Source organism: Ptychodera flava, chromosome 20, assembly GCF_041260155.1.
Source record: "Ptychodera flava strain L36383 chromosome 20, AS_Pfla_20210202, whole genome shotgun sequence".
Taxonomy (NCBI): domain Eukaryota; kingdom Metazoa; phylum Hemichordata; class Enteropneusta; family Ptychoderidae; genus Ptychodera; species Ptychodera flava.
In genome coordinates this window covers 30,768,794-30,789,570 of record NC_091947.1, presented here as the reverse complement: position 1 = coordinate 30,789,570, position 20,777 = coordinate 30,768,794, and the positions used below count along the sequence as shown (strand labels likewise).

The 20,777-nt window shown below is 37.6% G+C and overlaps 1 protein-coding gene across 1 annotated transcript in view; it reads left to right on the top strand.

Annotated features, from left to right (window-relative positions):
• The window catches only part of LOC139119562 (uncharacterized), a 74,118-nt gene that overhangs the window by 32,112 nt on the left and 21,229 nt on the right, over positions 1-20,777 (top strand). Inside the window, exons 3-5 of the mRNA XM_070683405.1 lie at positions 3,568-3,740; positions 15,456-15,579; positions 17,190-17,297. Of these exons, the coding sequence (XP_070539506.1) occupies positions 3,568-3,740; positions 15,456-15,579; positions 17,190-17,297 (405 nt within the window). The remainder of the gene's footprint in view (positions 1-3,567; positions 3,741-15,455; positions 15,580-17,189; positions 17,298-20,777) is intronic.

Genomic DNA, 20,777 nt, shown 5'->3' with positions numbered 1-20,777 from the left:
GTGACGTTACAAAACAAATATGAGAATTCTTTTCATTATGAAAATGCTCCATAGCTGCTCAGATATGATGGACTTGAACTTCTGTTGATTGTCAAAGATATAACAAAGTGAACATGAGAAAAGAGAGATAAATAAAAGAGCTTGCTATAGCTCTTGTGCATAAGAAGGCCGGTTTGTTTTGTTGAAAGTCGCAGATTGCCTTGTGTACACTGTAAAAATAGCGGACGCCAGACGCGTCTTTACGCGTTCAAAATGTAGATTTTGGTGTTCAAATTTGAACGGCTAGTGTTCATAATGTTAACACTAGTGTTCATATATTAACACTGATGTTCAAAAGCTGAACACTGTGTGTTAACAACCATCTCCTTCAAGCGTTCAAAAACTCAACCGTACAGAAATTTTACAATACTGTGAAACAATTAACAATCTTTTGTTTTTTTTCACTTTACTGTGGCTATTCTAAATTTACTACTGCCTCGCTGTCCGGCAAACTTACACGAATTTTGATGTAACGAATTTCCCACTACGTGAAAAATATATCCGGTTTAAAATTGCTGAAAGCATATTTTCTCTAAAAAAGAAGTATACAAAATAATTTTACACGTTTATTACGGGTTGAAATTTTGAAAATTGGAAATCAAAATCAGATAACCACCATGAACGATTTGATTTTAACATCGGCGTGCAAGAGGCGTTCTACTCCTTAACACTTGGTGTTCAAGTTTGGTGCCTTTTCTTATCCCGTCATGCATCAAAACGGAAGTTGCGACATTTTCTTGAAAACGCACGCTGAAGTCGTGACCGCGCCGAAGCAAGACCAGAAAGGGTAAGTTTTCTTTCCAAAATAGTAAAAGGTGTTAAATTTTGAAGCATTATATTATTATCCCTTGAAATTATTTGTATAATACTTTGGAATAGCTAAAATACGTGAAGAATCATTTTTTTTCTTTCAGTGGCTGGTAGACCATACACTAGCTGTGAATATGCAGCGGTGTTTTGGGCTATGGCGTATCGATCGCACTCGGGTCAAGGGTTATCACCGCAGAACTGTAGCGATGACCCTTGACCCGAGCGCGATCGATATGCCACATTACCGCTGCGTAATCACAGCTAACATATGTCTTTTAGTAATCACAATAGCATGTAAATTTAAAACATTAGCTAAACATCGCACAGTGTACACTCTATTGTTTCAGCATATGAGAGTTAGCTTTTCTTTACTTTTCATCAGTTGATGACAAGAAGGAGCCAATTTTGTAACATTATCGAAGAGAGGCACGATATACCAAAGTCACCCTTTTCCTTGACCTAATAAGGCCACCTTGTCTTTCATTTGAAGTATCATGTCGCCATATTACCTATTGTTGCATTATTTTCAGGATGTGAAAAATTGGATTAACGTGAAATCGTAGAGTTGTTACAGAAGCTGATGGTACAGAGATTGAAGAAGATGAGTGTACAGGTAGAGAAACAAGCTTGAGAACCTCAGTTCATCTCTATGTTGATCGAAACTTTCGAGGGTCAGTAACTGAATTTGATAGTTTCTGTATATTTGTTCTGATATATCTGAGCTTTGGTAGAACGCTATGATCAACTAAATGTTACTGGAGAATGAGCTTTCAAATACGTGTAGTCTCCCTTATCAGATGCAAGGGTGGAATGAAGAATTTAAGCAGAAAGCGACATAAAATTCACAGTGAAAAATGTACACTCTGAATTTCTGAATTTTCTGAAATTTTCACTCTGAATTTTCTGTCGTTTTCTGCTTCAAATCTTCATTCCACCCTTGCATCTGATGAAGGAGACTTCACGTCTTTGAAGGCTTATGCTCCAGTAATATTTAGTTGATCATAGCCTGCTACCAAATCTTAGATTATTTTGTATTGTAGATCAACACGTCTTTTGTTCTCGATTTGTTACTGTTTTTAGCTTTGCTGTTAAGGACGCAGAGCTTATATCATAGGTGAATGTGTGTGAATGTGTGTCCTCAAATTTTTAGATCACAAGCTTTTCTTCAAACTGGCCAATACGATTCCTTCAACATTTGGAGGACATGTTTCCAGGGATTATCATAATCATATATGTACAAGCTATGATGAAATACGCAAATTTGTATTTTTGAGACATTAAAGACATTTCAGACATTTTTAAGACATAAGGAATTATCAGAATGTGATATATTCAAGTAAGCCAAATTTTGAGCTTTTTCAGAACAGATGTTTTTGTACGTTTTTACAAGTACATACATATAACGTAACGTTTTTACATATAACGTAATCCACAATATTTAAGTAAAACCTGTTTTGTCATTACTTTGTTTTTAAAACGATCTACAGTGTTTATGTGAATTTTCTTTTGTTTATGTTTTGATAGGAAGGTGTTAACACCGTTGGTATTTTCCTCTGACAAACTTTACAAAGTGGCCATGTTTATTTGCCCAATTTACACTAAACAATTGAATTTTACTCAAGGAATTGTTGTGTCTTTTGAAATAAAATTCTTTTATTGAATATCAGTGGTCTGTTTTGTTATTTCCAGGCTTGAACACCCCCTGAACGCCCAAAATTAAAGGTGTTCAACAAGTGCATATCATGTGTTCTAACCTTTAACACACTTATTGTTGAACGGCGTCCATGCGTTCAAAAAGTGTTACAGCCCTTTGAACGCGTAAATGCGTTCAATTTTTTGAACACATTTCATGTGCAACTTGTGTTCAGGTATGGAACACCATGGTGTTCATATAATGTCTGATGAACACGGAGTGTTCAAAATCTGCACACGTGTGTTCAAAAATTGAACATTGGTTGAACACGTAGTGTTAAATTTCTGAACGTCTAGACGCGTTCAAAAAGTGTTACAAAAAGGCGTTTAATTAGTGTTCTATCCTTGCACACTGAACTTTACAGTGTAGACAGAGGTAAAATCTCCCTGTAGTGTTGACAATATCTTGTAGCGCTCGGCAACCATGAAGGTTATCACAGTATAAAGTAATGCGAGTGTTTTACTGTTATTTTACCAGCGATGTGTTTATACAACGCTGTAGGCCTATTTGTTTTGCGGGGAAAGGATTGGTCATATACGTACTACCCCTACACAAAATCACTTGGCTACACTCTACAGCAAATCGCTCTCAGCGTTGACGAATGTTCTTCAAATATCAACGTAAAGACACACAATACATACATACATACATACATACATACATACATACATACATACATACATACATACATACGTACATACATGCGTGATTGTTCACGTACAGATACGCACAAATGCAGACTTGCAGGCAGATGTGGGGTAAACAGCATATGCTTGCTAACAGGCAACCAGACCTGACAGAACGATATGCCGTTCATCTCTGGAATTTCGCATCCCCTTTGATCTGCTCTATTTACAGCTCATAAATGAGGACAGTTCAGTAAGCACAATGGAAAATTCAAGCACTTTATGATCGTTTTGTAAGCATCTCTGATTTAATTATTCAGCTTAACACCATTAAAGACGGTAGTGCTAAAATATAAATTGCACATTTAAAATCGGTTTACCTTTTCATGTCTTCCGTAGACGTTGCATCGGACGTTGGTTTACTCTCAATTACTCAACCGAAAATGATCTGTCACGGGAGTACAATCATCGCTCTTACCTGGACTGCAGCAGACAACGGTTTCTCCGGAAAGATACGTTACGATGTCTTACTACGTCAGCAAAACCAGACTGGGTGGAACTACAGTACAACTGTAAGTAGAGCTAGTAAAACTTTTATAAAAAACTAATGATAACATTGTCTTGATTATCTTGAGCTAAACGGTATTCATGGATCAGTTTAACATGAGAACAGTTAACTGTGCGCCGATCTGATGTTTGCAACGAACTCAAATACTGCAAAAACTATATATATATATATATATATATATATATATATATATATATATATATATATATATATATATATATATATATATATATATATATATATATATATATATATATATATATATATATATATGTCTGTGTGTGTCTGTATATATACATATATACAATAAAGGCACTCGTAATAACTATATATACACTGCAATAATTATATATATGCTTACATATGCTTTTATATATATATATATATATATATATATATATATATATATATATATATATATATATATATATATATATATATATTCTCAGGAGTGCAAATCGACGAGTGTAAACAATTCATAATTTAATTTTTAAGGGTCTAAATCGCCAGATTAAAAGTATACATGTATCCTTAAACTATAGCTGTATATTTCGTCAGAGCCGACTGAGATAGCGAATTTGCATAAAAACCGTGATACTGTTGCTGCCCTCAATTTAATGTGAGTGTAACACGGGGCTCTTCTCATCGATCACACTCTTTGTCGATGGAAACTTGGTTGCGCAACACCTCAGACTGGAAAACTTGTGTGAAGCGCCACATTCGTTTTCTCGCGTGACGATACAGACGGCAGAAACTAGTCGATCCATCAACCAGGCTCTGAAGTTCTTCGCGTGAAACTGATGTGAGAAAAACACTTTCCCGCATGCATCCCTCCGTGTTCTCATACCACTGTCTGCATTTTCTGGAATGTTATTTCAGGGATTCAGTTAGTTGGCATGGAATTCAGCAATATAGCTGACTTAATCCTTACGCTATAGCTTAAAATTTTATACCTAGGTGTAAAAGAAATATTCAGTAAACATATAATTGATAAGAGACTCGGAATGAAATGTATACTATCCTCAGATGACTGGCATCATTCTTTACCCTAGTGAAAGAATCATGCAAAAAAAGAGACTTAAAATAAGATTAAATAACAACCTTGCAATAACCTTGACTAGTAGTCTAGAAAAAGAGGAGAAAAAGTTTTTGTATTGGAGTTATCAAAAAAGTTTTAATACATGCCTTACTACACCTGAGAAAAAAATTGTCTTACATTACAAAAGCCAATAAAATATTGAACGTTCATCATACATTATCATCATATCATCATGTGTCATGCCTGTCATGCATGGGTCTCGTAGGATATTAGAACTGTAAATTCCCCACTTCTTATTATGTGCAAACATTTTCTCAGAAATAATCTTTGAAAAACATATGCAGTGCAATTTCTTGTGCTATACCTCGCAACACTGTTCTCATTTGCATAGAACTTTGCACTTCGCTTCTTGCAATATATGTCTTTTGCAGCCAATGAGCTTTGATTTGTCAGTGGTATAGTATTATAGTGACTGTGAAATAATCTGCCGATTCTCATGGACTCATCCGGACCTTCCTCTTGATATCCAACTCTCTTCCTGTTACCGCCGTTCCCAACTTCTACTAACACTAACGTCCTGAGCGTCGAATACCATATTCTTTACACATCAGCTAATAATTTATCTTTCTGCGGTGTCCACTTTATAGCTCCGCCTATATCTGAGACTTTATCCCTCCATCCGATCATCTGTAGGCCTACTCACAATGGCGATGGACAAATTTTAAACTTGTTAGAGTGGTATCCGCAGTTGATTTGTACGAGTCTGATAAAGTGCGAAGATTTGCGGCTGTGTCGATTACGTTTTCTGTTCAATGTTTCCTTTCCCTGCCGTGATATTGGCTTGATCAGCTAACAAATCTGTTAGATATGGTCTCCATGCCCGGTGAAAAGGCTTGTAAGACACTCCCGATATCGATTCACGGTGGCTGATAGCTTGCATGTACTTTAGAAGTAGATGTCATAATAACAACCTGAATGAAAAACAGCATGATTTAAATGACTTGGTGGTACTCCACAACGCAGCAATAGTTAGGCCATAAAATGATATAAGTTTTAGCTATGAATCCATTGCTTGTGCAGTTTTCAATAGATCGAATAATATATAACGAGTAGCATGAAATATATATACTATTTTGCTCAAGATGCAAGAAGAAAGATTCATGGTGCTAAGAACGTGACAGAAAAACACACAAATTGCCATGGCCTACGGTGTTTATGGGGTGGCATGCAAACCTCACGATTTTCTGTAGCTCTTCGAAAAGGACGACGTGGCGTAAAATTTACGATGCAGACACAGAGTCGTGACTGAAAACAGTTGTTTTGTTAGTAATAGAATCCTGGGAAGTACACGGGTTGTTTTCTGATCAAATATAAATCTGGCCGTGCCTAGGCCAATGCCAGAATACCATTCCTGGAACGAGGTAAAGACAGGCGACGCCAGTGAAAACATGGTCTACAGAGAAAACCGTAGACTTTGTTAAGCTTCCAACCCTTGGATCACGTGGCATCAGCCAGGTTATGACGCAAATATTTGTAAACTTACATGAAGAAAGACAGGTTTGCTGCGGTTTGTACAGTAAAAACACCAACATGTCCATCGGGTTGTAGCACACAAGTAAGGTTACTTATATTGCTATTAACATGTCTCATGGGGTTACTAAAATTTCAGTAATTGGCGTTGTCTTTGGTTATACCAAACAGTCACTATAGTAAGCCCCAGCTATCAGAATACGTTTAGGAGTCTATATGACTGTAATTTTACCATGATATTGTAGAGTGAGATGGATGAGGTAACCCATCTATCTATGTGACGGATTTATAAGGTCTTTAAAAATACATCCATACTATTCGCATGGCTAGCGCTGACTAACACAGGATGCTAATCCTGTCACATAAAATAGATTTATTAATGCTACCCATGGGTCGGATAAATATTTTTCTTCTATATATAGTCTGTATGCGATTATTAATTCAATTTGTGTCCAAGGCTTGGACTGGAAATCAAATCACTCTGCGTTTAAAAGTTGTTGTCTGCTGACTGAGCACGGAACTACTGTTTTAGGGTGATATCACCATAGACATCTGTTTTTTGGCCTTTTGATATCAGTGATACGTATTGTGTTGTATACAAATTATTCATGTACTTGTAACAAGGATCCTTAGTGACCTTTCATGCGTTAAAACGAACTGGATAACTGGAGAAAGCTTCATCCCTTGACATTAGAGACTGTAATGACAAGTTCAATAGATATCGTGCTGATGTTAAGGACACAGGGAAAGAACTTCCATGTTAATATCTTTGACCTTTACTTTCGGGTCAAACTAGACAATAAATTTACCCTTGTGCTTGATAGACGTATCTTTTTTGTAATTGATTATATTAACAACAATAGACTCAATTTATGTTCAATTAAAGGTATAGCAATCACACACATTTTAAGACGGTCTGTTCTGTCAACCATTTTCATGGTGCGTGCAATCCGATTAATTCGTACGTAAACGTTTAAAACACGCCATGATTAGATTCACAAAGGGCGAAATATAATTACTTTGTCCGTTTTACTGTATTTATACGCAAAAACATCACCAACATAAATTGACGGGTGATATTGAAAGGGAAACGAAAACATTAGGTTCCGACTCCGTCCTTAATTAAAAAAAGGTTTCGAGATGAATTGGTCGACCTTAGGTTGCATCAAATTTCTGGCAGATAATCAGCAGACGCTGATGAAAGATTCACAGAAAGTTGTAAGCTTCGATCATCTGCCCAGATTGAATAAGGCAAAACACGGTTAAGGCAGAATAAGACAGAATAAGACAAAACACGGTTATAGTAACAAGCATTTGCCTTGCCAATTCCAACTCCTGAATACAAATTTCACGTGTACTCATATGACATGCTCTCTCCATCCACTTCGTGTTAACTGTGTGCGATCTAGCAAATCGCAAAGAACCGCTCTAAATATGATTGCTACGAGGTATATAAAAACTGGGCAATTAGTCCCACTAATGATGTCACCTCTGTAGACAGGGATTGGCCTTTACACTTATCTCTGAGGTAATTTAGAGAATACCTTGTAAATGTTGTGGTAAATTCATGTATCAGGCAGATGACAGGATATGGTGTAGCTACGAATGCAATAATAGCTCAAGGTGGATTCATGAAATCAAATGGCATAGCAGAAACTGACTGCAGGCATAGCAATTAATACTGTTGAGTCAGTGACCCATGGTAGGTAACGCCAAGCGTACAAATATCGTTCACTCTCTTAGAAAAGCTGAGAATCAGACAAGAGGAAAACCAAATCTTCCATCGACCAGGGTGAAGTTTTGTAATTTTGGTAAACCAAAAAACCTGATTTCGCTAGCAAAAAAAAGATGGAAAAGTAAATACCAACAAGCAAAAAATGTTGAGTTTTGTCATACGGGCCTTCAACGACATTTGTCTAGTATTGTTTTCCCGATAAACTTGCATGTTTTGTAATGACTACACATAGTATCGTATTTCCCCCTACTTACCTCAGAATCTAACAACGAACAGCGAGAAATTATAACCTAAAATAGTCACCTTTCTTCTATCGCCCTTATTTTAAGGTTATCTAGAGTTATTCAGTAATACGGTACTTTGTTTTGAAACAGCCAAAGAACTGAGTGGTGCAATTGACAACAAAAACTGAAGACTCTCTTGCCGAAATAAATTATTCAAACAGAATAACTAAAATAAACTCACATGAGAGGAATCAAGTCGATATCAACATCCAACCAAAGACGAAGCGTAGTGGGATGCTGTGCCACTGCCATCGACTGACAACACTACTAAATGTGTCCCTTTGTTTTTTGTTTTTACGTCCCCATTTTCGAGTTTCGAACACATAAATTGTCGATGTGTAGGAAGCACAAAACTTAACAGAAATATTATGTTCATGTAACACATACAGAAATCTCAAAGCATGAGAATGGCAATGTATTGAACTGCCAAGGAACTGCAAACGAAGCCATATACAAAAAAACGAACACATACACATACAGCAAAGGTCAAAGAACCATGTTTTGATTATATTTACATTTCGCTTTAACGTCATGCCGGATATTGCAAGTGGATCTTGTGAGGTTACCGTGACCTTAGCTGCACTATTAAATCGAGAGAAATGACACTGCTGATTAATTTTATTCATACATTATACAATACGTACCAGATTGCCAAGGTAAATTATCATTGTATGTTGCAGAGCAGTATCTTTTAAATCAAGGTTTAATTTGCTGCAGCTTTCAAAAGCTTTTCAGGCAGGTACCATGAACACCTCCAACACATGATTCAAGACTACACCAACGACTTTGTCATTATATTTGATCTCTTCCCGAATACGACTAGCAGACCATCATACGTTAGGCGCCACACGTCGCAGAGGTGATGCACTCATCTCCAAACACCTGACATAACACTAATATTGCATTGCTAGATTTCGATATTACATTTGCTTCGTAGATTTGTCTGTCTAGTTTACGTTGAATGTAGTTTTTATTCGCTTTGCAAATGCTGAGAAGTGTTTGTTGTATCTATAATCTATGAAGTATATGTGATTTATTTTGTCAATTGCTTGTAGAATTTAAATGGATGTAGTTGCTGATACTGAGTGACTCAGGTAGCGTTAAGGTAGACATGCATTCATCAGCAAACGTACCACATATTACACAGACTTGGCAAATTCTGGCAAGAAATGCTCGTAAGAGGTCATGCACATGGAATGGAGGGACGCAATATTTGCTGATCCCATTTGCCGTCTACATGCATTGCCGTTTATAACTCTATAGAAGAAAGCCTGTAGGTCTCCATCGAGTATCCTTCCCTCACGGTTCACTGCGGATTTCGACGCTCGTTCTCAGGTGTCTGTCTTGAAATTTTGCGAAACACACAAGTTCATACTGAATCAGAGAATGCCATATTCTTATCTGGAGCCCGAGGATGTCGCCAAAGAAACAAATATGAAATCAATATTTTTGGTGCAAACCTGTACTCTTTTCAACGCCGATTTCACAATGTGCCCTGGAGTATGAAAAACCATAAAAATAGCAGTATACAAAATGATAATCTTACTACAATGCACATGCGAATGCTACCTCAGGAAACGTTCTGTGTTCACAGTTTTAGCAGCTGGGATGAAATATATATTTTCATACCAAAAAAGGAAAGCTAGGTATGACAGGATATCAAGAAAATTGTACCTGCAGAATATTGACTGTAAAGGACGTGTACCTGTAAAGGTGCAACGAGTCATGGATAGACGGCAAGGGATTAGAGTCCGGAATTTTCTTCTAGTCAGCAATTTATGCGGTCGCACATAGAGGGCAACTAATGGGCATGCTTTTAATGGGGCCTTAATTTGCAGACTATTATCAACTGCTTCAAGCACACGCATTAGCGAGACAACGTACGTGGTATAGGTAGACTCACCGCTGGGCCTGATATCAGTACGGTAGACACCACAAGACACAAGCATACCACTCGCGCAGAAAATTATGATGAAATTGATTACCTCGCAGTTTCATTCCATTTCGTACCAGCATAAACAAATATTTAGAGTATAACTTTCATCATTCTGTATTTGGCTTAGCTTTTGAAGCGGAAACGTTAGATTTTCTCTTTTGTATTTTTCTGATATTAAAAGTGAGACAAAGGGCTGAATGTTACAAGATTGCAGAATTTAACGAATCGTAAAGCTGTGTTTGTTATCGTCTATATTGTATAATTCATCTGACACTCAACTGAGCAGGAAGACTCTACAACAGTCAAATAGGATATCGATATTGGTGGGGGTTTTCTAGGGTCTTGTATTTGGTCACCACATGTCCGAAATGACTAAACAAATGAAGTGGGGTTTTCTTCTCTTCCTGAATGGATTTTAAAAACACTGAAATATTAGGTTACCAGACTCAGAGCTTTCACCAGTGCTAGTTTTCAATTCCAGTCGTAATCCTGCCCTCGGTGGAATAGTCAATAATTATTTGTCGAGCACCATGTTTTTATAGGAAATAATTAGCTTACTCATGCCCCAGTTTGCTCTCGTTTACACTAAATTATTACTGAATCCTCTGGGTACCCCTAGCCGCGCGATTTTTTTAATATATTAGACACTGAAGGTACATACGGTCTCTTTATTGTTATCACGTTGTCAATGAAGTGTCCTTAATGTCTGATATCTCCTCTTTGACCTTCACCATGATGTTCAACCGCGGCCCTTGCTGTACCGTCATCGCATCAGACTATTCTGTTCACAGCTTTTCTGTTCACAGCTTACTCGACAGGTGCAGTGTTTGACCGTCTGCTCTCATCAAACCTGCGTCGCCATCATCAACATAGACCGTTCTCTCACTCATTCCTTGCTTCATCATCATCTATACGGTCACGTGACCTTGTTTTTCAACTTCTGTATTCACCGAGAGCAGAGTCTTCGTGGAAAGAATTCCAACAAATGTCGTGTAATTTTGTCCAGTTATTAACGTCGTCAGAATATCTGGCGTCACCTGCAGTAACTGCAACTGAATGCATTTGCTACTGCGACCAGCTCGCATGTGTTTTACTCTGGATATGTGTATTATGATCCGTATTTTATAAGTTGATTTAATTTTGTCTGAGGAGTAAACGAATCTCGGAAAAATGTCACCTTTCGCCAGGTCATACTCGGTCATGGTTGCTCGCTAAACGCGACCATATTATCATCTATGCTTTCTTCATTGATTGTTCGAAGAAGAAATGAAAGAAAGATGAGTATACCAGGTGTTATCCGTTTTGTCAGTCAACAATCAATCAGAGAGATGTTTCAATACGCACTGATCGATACTCTTCAGGGTATCGCACTGTCCCGATGTGAACTTATTTGAATGCCCAAAAAACAGGTAAATTGTGTTAAGACACTGACCGCGCAGTTGAAACAAGCAACACTCTGCATAATGCACAAAACGTTCTTAAGTGTGTTTTGAGTGAAAGACTAGTGATATTAAAGATCATAGAATCATTTAAATCTTATCTATAGTGACTGTGTCCTCAGCTTAAGTTTCACAGCTTAGGACAATGATCTGATGATCGTTATGAAACGTCCAGACTTGAGTAATGCATCTCACTAGAAAAGCTCACTAGAAAAGAAGTTATGCTCGCTGGAAACTATCTCGCGAGCACAAGAAGGATATTTTTATATGCTTTACAAAGTGTTAAGTGCGGACTCTTGTCTATGTAAAAGTCGATAGTGTAAACATTACAATTTGCTATTACACTTCAGTCTGGCATTAACTTTGGAAAAGATTTTCTGAGACCACCATATATCCCTCTCTCATTTTGTGACTTTGCTAACGTTCTGACGATAACACAGTTGGACATCCGTTTTTACCGCCATCAGTCCGCGTACGGTTGTTTTTATATAGACCTTGGCATCTTTCACGGTCACTTGCACTCTACTTTAACTCAATGACGACAATTAGAGCACATGGACCTCATCCTTTTTGTGTCTGTTTTCATCTTTACTTCCCTCAAAGTACATTCTCTTTACCAGCAAAGTTCATCCACTGATAATGTCCACTAGCAATCGTGTAATTGGACTGCGTGGAAAGGTAGCCCCTCAAAGGAGATGGGCAATGATACTACTTGTAACAGCCACACTCCTTTGTACCGTTTCGGATTCATATTGCGGATTAAAGGTATACAGTCACCTGTAATCTAAATATGCCCATATATGGTCAAAGGGGCGTTCCTTGGTATTCAAAATACCCATGTGAGGGCGCTGTTTTAAAAAGCGGTCACCCGCTTAAAATATGTGATTGGTTAGATTTTCTCTACCATGGTAACTGTGGCGAAAATTGGAACAGGTGACCGTGTACCTTTAATAGGTCATTTAACATTCATCATGTCTATTCAATAGGTTGAGGATGCATAAGTTGAACAATGCTCGTACTCTTAGGGCCTAGACTTAGACTGTATCGAATGCTCCCCACAATTGGTATTTCCTCATCGGTCCACTCAATTGTGCAGTCAAACCATGAAATCAAGTCTCTATCGCTAAAATGGCTCAAACTAAACTCTGTGAATATGTCACGGCATTATTCTATTCTTTATATTATCAGTGTGTTTGCCATGGTTTACCAAGAGATTTGACTTACTATGATAAAAGTATCGTTAAAACGCTTATTTTACTACAATTAGTGTATGAACAAATGTTTTTAATCAAAAGTTCACCCTTGTCAAAGATTATTACAATAATAGCAAACGGATAGACTGTAAATTGTGATAAAAACTTTAACAAGTTTCAAATACTGAATATATGTTTTATTATTTAACAGTTTCAGAATGTAATAATTATGTTTTTTCTTTCTAACATTACACTAGCGCCGTTCTTATGTTAGTTTTCCGTGTCTGTTTTATGTTGTTTGAGTGACAAGCGAATCTGAACAGCGTCAGTTTTCTTGTAGATATAATAAGGTCAGAAGAAACGTAAACCTTGAATTAAAAGGTTCGCTGAACCGACATGTTCTTGCAAGACCTCCCTGGGACAGCAGATTTTATCACGGAGAAAATAACGAAACACTCGTTTGTTTTCTTTCCGTGACACAAATTAGAAATACATCAAAAACCCGTCTTGCCGTGAATTCTTTAAAGGTATACATCCACTAAGCAACACGATTTCAGTGCGCTGCGTGTAATGCTAATTATGGCGCACAAAAGTGGAAATGCGGTAATTACCGTAGGTTTGTTTGAAGTCCACGGGATAGATATGGAAATGCGTTTTCATGCCCTTGAATTTCATTACAACGCACGTGACACTTACAATAGAATCAAGTAGGCATGCTATTAATACGATGGGTATTCCGCTTCCTTTGATCAAAAAAGGAAGACGCTGCCACCTTTGGGAAAAGACTGGCTGAAATATCATTGTATTGTGTTCCTTTAATATATTGACGTACCTGAAACATATTAGCGTCCGGAAAAAATCTTCCCGACAAAACCAGTGACTATTTATTGTACTTGATGCAGACATATAGCGTCAGTTATTTTCGCACTATACTTGTTTTTCGTGGATAAAAAACACACAGAGCGCAGGCTCATCTACACCATCAAAAGTAAATTATATTGATCATAGAAAAAGCCATGGGTGTCCATCCTTTAGCATCGCTAATGATCCAGGCATGAAGTACTTTGGACTGAAACTCTGTAGGCGCATAACTATTGAAGACTCTCAATATACTCATTGAAGGTTTTAACGGTGTAATTGTGAATGGTGTAAAAGTACCATCACTGTACAAATGTGGCTCATATGGTTCCGAAAGTGAAAATTTGCTAGTGTCAAGTCGTGTAAAAATAGGCTTTTACAACTTGAAATAATATTACATCCAAAGAGGGTGATTAAGATGTGCGCTAAAGGTGCTGACCATACAATCGTCTGAAGAAATGATAACTCGGTAACCATCCGCAACGACAACAATTAGACATTCAATCGGTTACCTCTCTTGTTAGAGCCTCACGTATGACTTCTAAATCTTTAACAAGCAATCAACGAGTAATGTTACAAGTAGGAATCACACAAAGACACCGCCATTGACGGGAGACGACGCCATGGTTAATAGAACACATTTTGTGCTAACATTACTTTGCAATCGTAATTCCCTTCCGAATAGATGATGACAGAAAAGTCCAAACTAGCAGAATATTAAAGTGTAACTATACGATCTTAAAAAACCTTAGCGTTGTTGACTGCAATCTCGTCAATTGTGAATTGTCTCCCTTACTCCGTGGCATTACCGATTCCGTTATTGCCCATCATGGTGACCCATGATGCTAAATGTACGCAATGGCACAGATTGAGATAACCATTAAGGTGTCGATCAAAGTTTACTGAGCTATTCAGATATTTAGTGCAGAAATCTGTGAAAGATCACCGAAAAAAGAAAGATTTGGCTTCATAATTTGATTTGTATATATATATATATATATATATATATATATATATATATATATATATATAATATATATATATATATATAGTTCATATCGCATGTATGTATGGAAAAATGTATGGGTGTGGAGAGAGAGAGAGAGAGAGAGAGAGAGAGAGAGAGAGAGAGAGAGAGAGAGAGAGAGAGAGAGAGGAGAGAGGGGGGGGGGGGGGGGGAGGAGAGTGTCCCAAAAGTTCTAAATAATAATTCAACTATAGTATTGTTAGAAAATGTTCTTACATTTTGTGGATTCGTCGTTTAACGTTGTCTACCAGTAAAACTTTAGATAACACTCCGAGTAAGGGATGTCATCTACCCTCCTGTATCAATTATTTAATCACCTGCTTGTTTACACAGATCACCAACACTTTGAAAACAACTGCCAAGTTCAGAAATGTTGTTCAACTGGTGAATGAATCGCAGATATAGCATTTAACCCCTTGAAAGTGTTTTAGAACGTAGAGGTAGTGACGATTAGAGTAATGAAAACTAAACGTTTGTACACGAAAATGGATTTGATTAATTTTCAAGAGTATACCCAACTGTCAGTAACATAGATTTTCCTGAATCGGTGTGTTCATGATGAATTTTGCAGTCAAAGGAACTTAAAACAAAAACCTCAAATCGTATACTGTTAAGCAATAAAGCTTTAATTCATTCAATTTAATTCAAATATTTTTATTATCATTATTCAACGCTTAGGTCACTGATACATTCGTAAGAGTGAAGGACTTGCAGCAAGATGTAATGTACAAGTTTAAAGTAATTCAGCGGTTTGGAAACGTATCAAGTTCCACTGAAACGGAATGGATGAAAATATCACTAGGTGGGTACAAATATGGCAATGAGATGATAGTTTTAAGGGGTCTTACACCTTAAGTTTTTTCTTGGCTCTACTGAAATAACAATTGAATAAATTATTTATTCATAGCTTTACCAGAATGTCCTTGTCCCCGTTGTACATCTTAATACAGCGAAGCAATGATCAGGAACATTTCGTTTGCTTTTAAAAGGCATATATCAGTTCAGCGCGTTTGTTCGTCATTGCCGCGGGTGATAGGACAGCTCGTGTTGAATTCAATACAGGTGCGTGGTATTGCTCTCATATGCCTGATTTCCAGCCGATTTTCAATAGTGCGGACTGCAGGGGATTCAACGGGAGCCGAAAGAACGACAAAGAGTTACATAATTCCTTCGTGGGTGCGAAGTCTGTATCCAACTTTGCAGTGTACAGATCTGAAATATAAATTTGACTCGCATTTTCTATAGTGATGCCGGAGAAGGGCGAATGTTCAGACGCATTGTGCAACTCAAAAACATTAGCACGCATGGCAAGTAATAATGGATCCTATAGATCACCCCTGCCAGACATTTTGGCGTGGTTGTAATCTTAGCAAGCATCCCTAGAAGATGATGATATTACTCCAAGTCGCGCAAGCCGCGTTTGTAATATATGTGAGATGCAAGACGGTTTGGCAGGGACATTGTTATGAAGGCTCATATTATAGACGCCATATTATACATTTTTCTGCTGTAATCATTTTGGTTTATCATGAGCCAAGCAATTAACGGTGAGAAGGGTTGACACGGCAAGGTAACCTTCCTCGGAGTACAATGAAACAGGCAGTACATAAAACCTAGCATTTAGTGAAGTTAATATTTAGTGTTCGGTCCTTGAAGCTAATTAGACATTTTGCACGTTGACGCTCTCCCGGAAGCCAGTTCGTAATCGTTTCAAAGGAGCACGTTCTTGGCGACTAGGTGACATATCAGTGTAAATGCCTTTCATCGCGTCGAAAAGTATAAATCATTATTTTCTGTGCCCCTTTCCCATTGCACTGTCATACAAAGGGACAAAATCAGAGTCACGTGTATTTCCGATAATGGTAAGAACAAGAAGGTTGTAGCGAACCGTTGGTGGCAAACCTGACCTGTCATATTCGCGAAAAAAATGAATGGTGATAAACAACGCCGAAAAATACATCGTTTTAGACAGAAAAAAACCACATTTAGGGTAGAAAGGATAAATCACTGATTCCGTCATGTTTGATCAGATTTTTCAGTGCTAATGACAACGGACTTTCTATATCAATTTTGTCCTCTTCAATGTTTTTAACCGTAAAATTGTGTTATCAATCAGTAAACATGCCCGATAATTGATTACGTTGAGGAGATTCGTTGCGTTATGTATCACCATTATGTAAATTGCACAAGTGAACAATTTACAGATCAATGTAAGTATTTATTATGTTCCAAAGCAATTCAGTATCTTTTCCGCCATTTCCATAGTTTTCCATAAGTCCTAGTGCCAGCAGCATGACAGTGTTTCAGTACACGCTGTCATGAGAAATATCAAATTCTTACATTTACATGTGTTTAAATCTCTATACATTTGAAGATGTAATCTACCAACATTTTTATTCTTCTTTTTCTCAGAAAATTTCCGCGGAGTAAAGTCTCCTCCGCGTAATATTTCAACCCACAATGTTACGGTCGACGGCAAACAACCACCATGTGTACGTGTCAATTGGCAGCCTTCAGCAGGTAGGGGAATCAAAGGACACCTTAAAGTCAACTATAATGCGTTGAATAACGTCACAGATTGTTTATTGCACGGGAGCAATAAGCATGAAACAGGCGTTGTATTCGAAACAAGTTTCCCATTTTTAAAAACAGTATGTTCTAAAATGTTTAAGATTTTTATATTCAGCTTTATGTTTTGTTATATTTATGTGTCGAAGTATTTACAGTCCAGTAACTTATTCACATTCAATAGAGGAAGCAAAAATGTTCCGTCCAACGAATGTTTAATATTTCGTTTATTTACTTATTTATGTTTCATAAGTAATGCCAGATACCACGGTATGCCATTATACCATAGTGGCAGTCTACATGGCGTTTTTAGCTTAAATCCCTGCCAAATGGCGGAGACATCAATAAAAATTCACGTCAGAGAATATTCACGCGATGACAGTTATTTTCAATAATGGGTTACGCAGACAGAAATACCCTTTACGTACCTGGCACCAACGACTCTTGAGTGTTGCCATGGAAACAAATTGTTGTTGTACCTCATCCATGGAAACGTTTTGTGCAAGGCAATTGAATCAGAGTGCCATATGGCACAGTAGGTGGTCCAATCGATCAGCGTTCTCACGCTTGACAGAGTTCAGCCGAGCATGTTTGATTTTTATATCGAAAGTCATTTTGCATGTCTAATCGCGAAGCTTGATTCCCTGACTCGCTGATGGCGTCATTTATCATTGAAACGAGAGGCAGATATCAATAGCGAATACTGTCTTCAGGCCAACTCTTAGTGAAATTGACTATCCTGTTTTCGATTGTTTACTTTGTGTGCGGCATATCTTGCAAACGATTTATTACTTTGAAGGTATGCCATCATGAAAGGTATTCGACAAACCGTTGCAGAGCCTGATTGGTCGTTTTGTAGTGTAGACACATGTTCTACAATGTGCGATTGCTCGTCTTTCTGCTCCAAACTATCATTGCACTTTATTAATGTTAAGGCACAGCTATGGGCTCAGTGTATTATAAGTAACGCGAAATTAATTGAATGTGTTAATTTGTATACGTCTTCTATTCAATTGACTGCTTGTCCTTGGCATTTTTACACAAAAAAGATATCCGTATCAGTCTATATTCATCGAGCACTGCATTATTGCGATATTCCAATCACTCTAATGGTTAGATGAAGCTTTAATGCTGATCAAACTGGCCTTATCGATCAGGCCATGTACAAGGTAACGTTTTCACATTATGCTGTACCCTCTTTTCTAATTTATATGAAAAACGCAGCCTTATCAAAAGGATGAAACGAAATACAATATTTGTTGTAGTTGGGTTTTTTTAGATTCTACGAGTTATTCTTTCGTTTACGATATCATAATATCATTAAGTACATTTTTCATGACATTAAACAACCCTTTCATAAGTGAAATACGTATTTCGCTAGGTTGAAGAAGCTTTGGCCCCTATTGGTTGCGTTCGAATTTTTCTTCTCCTTCAATTCTTCTATCGTAATTTTTTGTCGCTCCTTAATTCAGAAACGACCGCTCGTATCATTACGAAAGTCCACACCTTGATCGGGGTAGATAGGACTGTTACAGTATTCACATGGGACCTTGTCAAGTATGCTGCCACAGAAGTACTCAGCAGACAGTAACCGACAGTTGACAGGGGCTGAATACACGTGATAATGGTAGGGTAGGACCAGCAGTAGTGTGCTTGTGGCAGAAGTTGTCGTTGTTTAATCATGGAGCTACCAAGCTCCACGTTTTAATTGTATATCTCTTTTCTTTCCGATTACTGCAAGAATACCACTATCGCTGAAAACAGAGTAACCAGTGACAATCTACTGAAAAATTCACTCCGTGCAAGTTCTAGTGTCTTGTAATGTCTTTTGCCGTTCGGCACCCCACTTCACACATTCTACAACAACCGTTTGAGTCGAGCAGAACCCCTATTTGCAAGGAATAATACCCATTCGTTTTGGCACCTTTCTTAACACATTCTATTGTACAGCACCTGTTAGTGTAGTTGAACTTACTTGAGTAATTCCACAGTACGTAGTTTAACTTAGTCAAACGCATCTGTACAATGTGCATGAACACAAGAAAGTTATAACGACTTGAAATAACCTGGTCCTATATAAGATTTATTGGACTAGTACGTTCTTGAACTTAGCTAAGAGCGTTCAGAAGACAGAACATATGACTTATTGAAATAGGCAAATTGTCTAACAATATTCAGCCCCTCACACCTTTCGGACATCCCTAAAAATAATGGTATAGTCCACTAGGTACTCCCGTGGCAGCATACTTGACTAGGTACTTCACATGTGCTTCAATTGCTCAGGTGACCTTGCAGCGATATTGGATTTTGTGAAAACCCGCAAAATGGCTTCTCCTCAAATAGTGCGGGTTCATCGACTTCAAATTTTTTGTGTTGAATGCTTTTACTTGTCTACTAAATTTTGCAAGTTAAAAATGGATGCACAGCTTATGTAATAACTGTTATAAAATAAAAACAAAAAACAGACCCTGAAAGTCTACTGAAGAAAATCACAAAATATGTCACAACATGTCGCACATCAACTAAATATTGACACCCCGTGCAAGCCCGATGAAAACTTCCATACCAACTGTTGAATCACGCCGTCCAACTTCACTGCCGTATTTGTTTGACCAACAAACTCAGTGATAGCAATTCATCGAAAGCAATAAAATGATAAGACAATAGGAGCATTATTATAGTTTAGAAAGTCTGAATAATTTCTCAAACAAATAAAATGTGAAACTCGCCACAGACTCAGAATCATTTCAGTAAAGTGTTTAGCATTTTCAGTTGATGAACGACTTGCGCGCTGTCACCGTGAAGTTTGGTTACCAAAATGTCAACCTCGTGATCTTAATTAATAGTTTTATTGGCTTGTTGACTTTAATTTCATTTTTTTTTGTCTTTTGCTTCTCATGTTTTTGCAGTTTTTCACTTCGTACCGGAAAACTACACGTTTTCTTCTATGGAGACACACCGAAAGAAAGTAGACTGCTGCATGGTTACGCTACTTTATGCTGTCAGACATGTTCGCTGTCACAGACAACCATAATCTTTTATTGCTTACATTTCTTTGTCAGACTTATAGGGTCTGTTTTTGGTTTTACGTGTCATTCATTTGTATTCAAGCGTTATGTAGGCTGTGCGTGCTTAGCTTGTTTTTTTTTTGTTCATTGAAAGTGCCTATCACGTGAAATCGACTGTTGTAGGAAGTTGGTCTGGATGAACGCGAACCTGCCTGCCTGAAATATGTACCACACTAGTCGACTTTATATTAGCGTCATTATAATTTAGTAAATTCTCTCACCTGGCGAAGACGTCACAGTCAAAACCGCTCGGCTATATCTCCACCCTTAAAAACACGAGTGGTTCAATTATGTGAAACTAAGCCAGCTGTTACAATTATTCTGCCAGCAACTCTCCACGCACACTGTAGAGTTCATGAAGCAT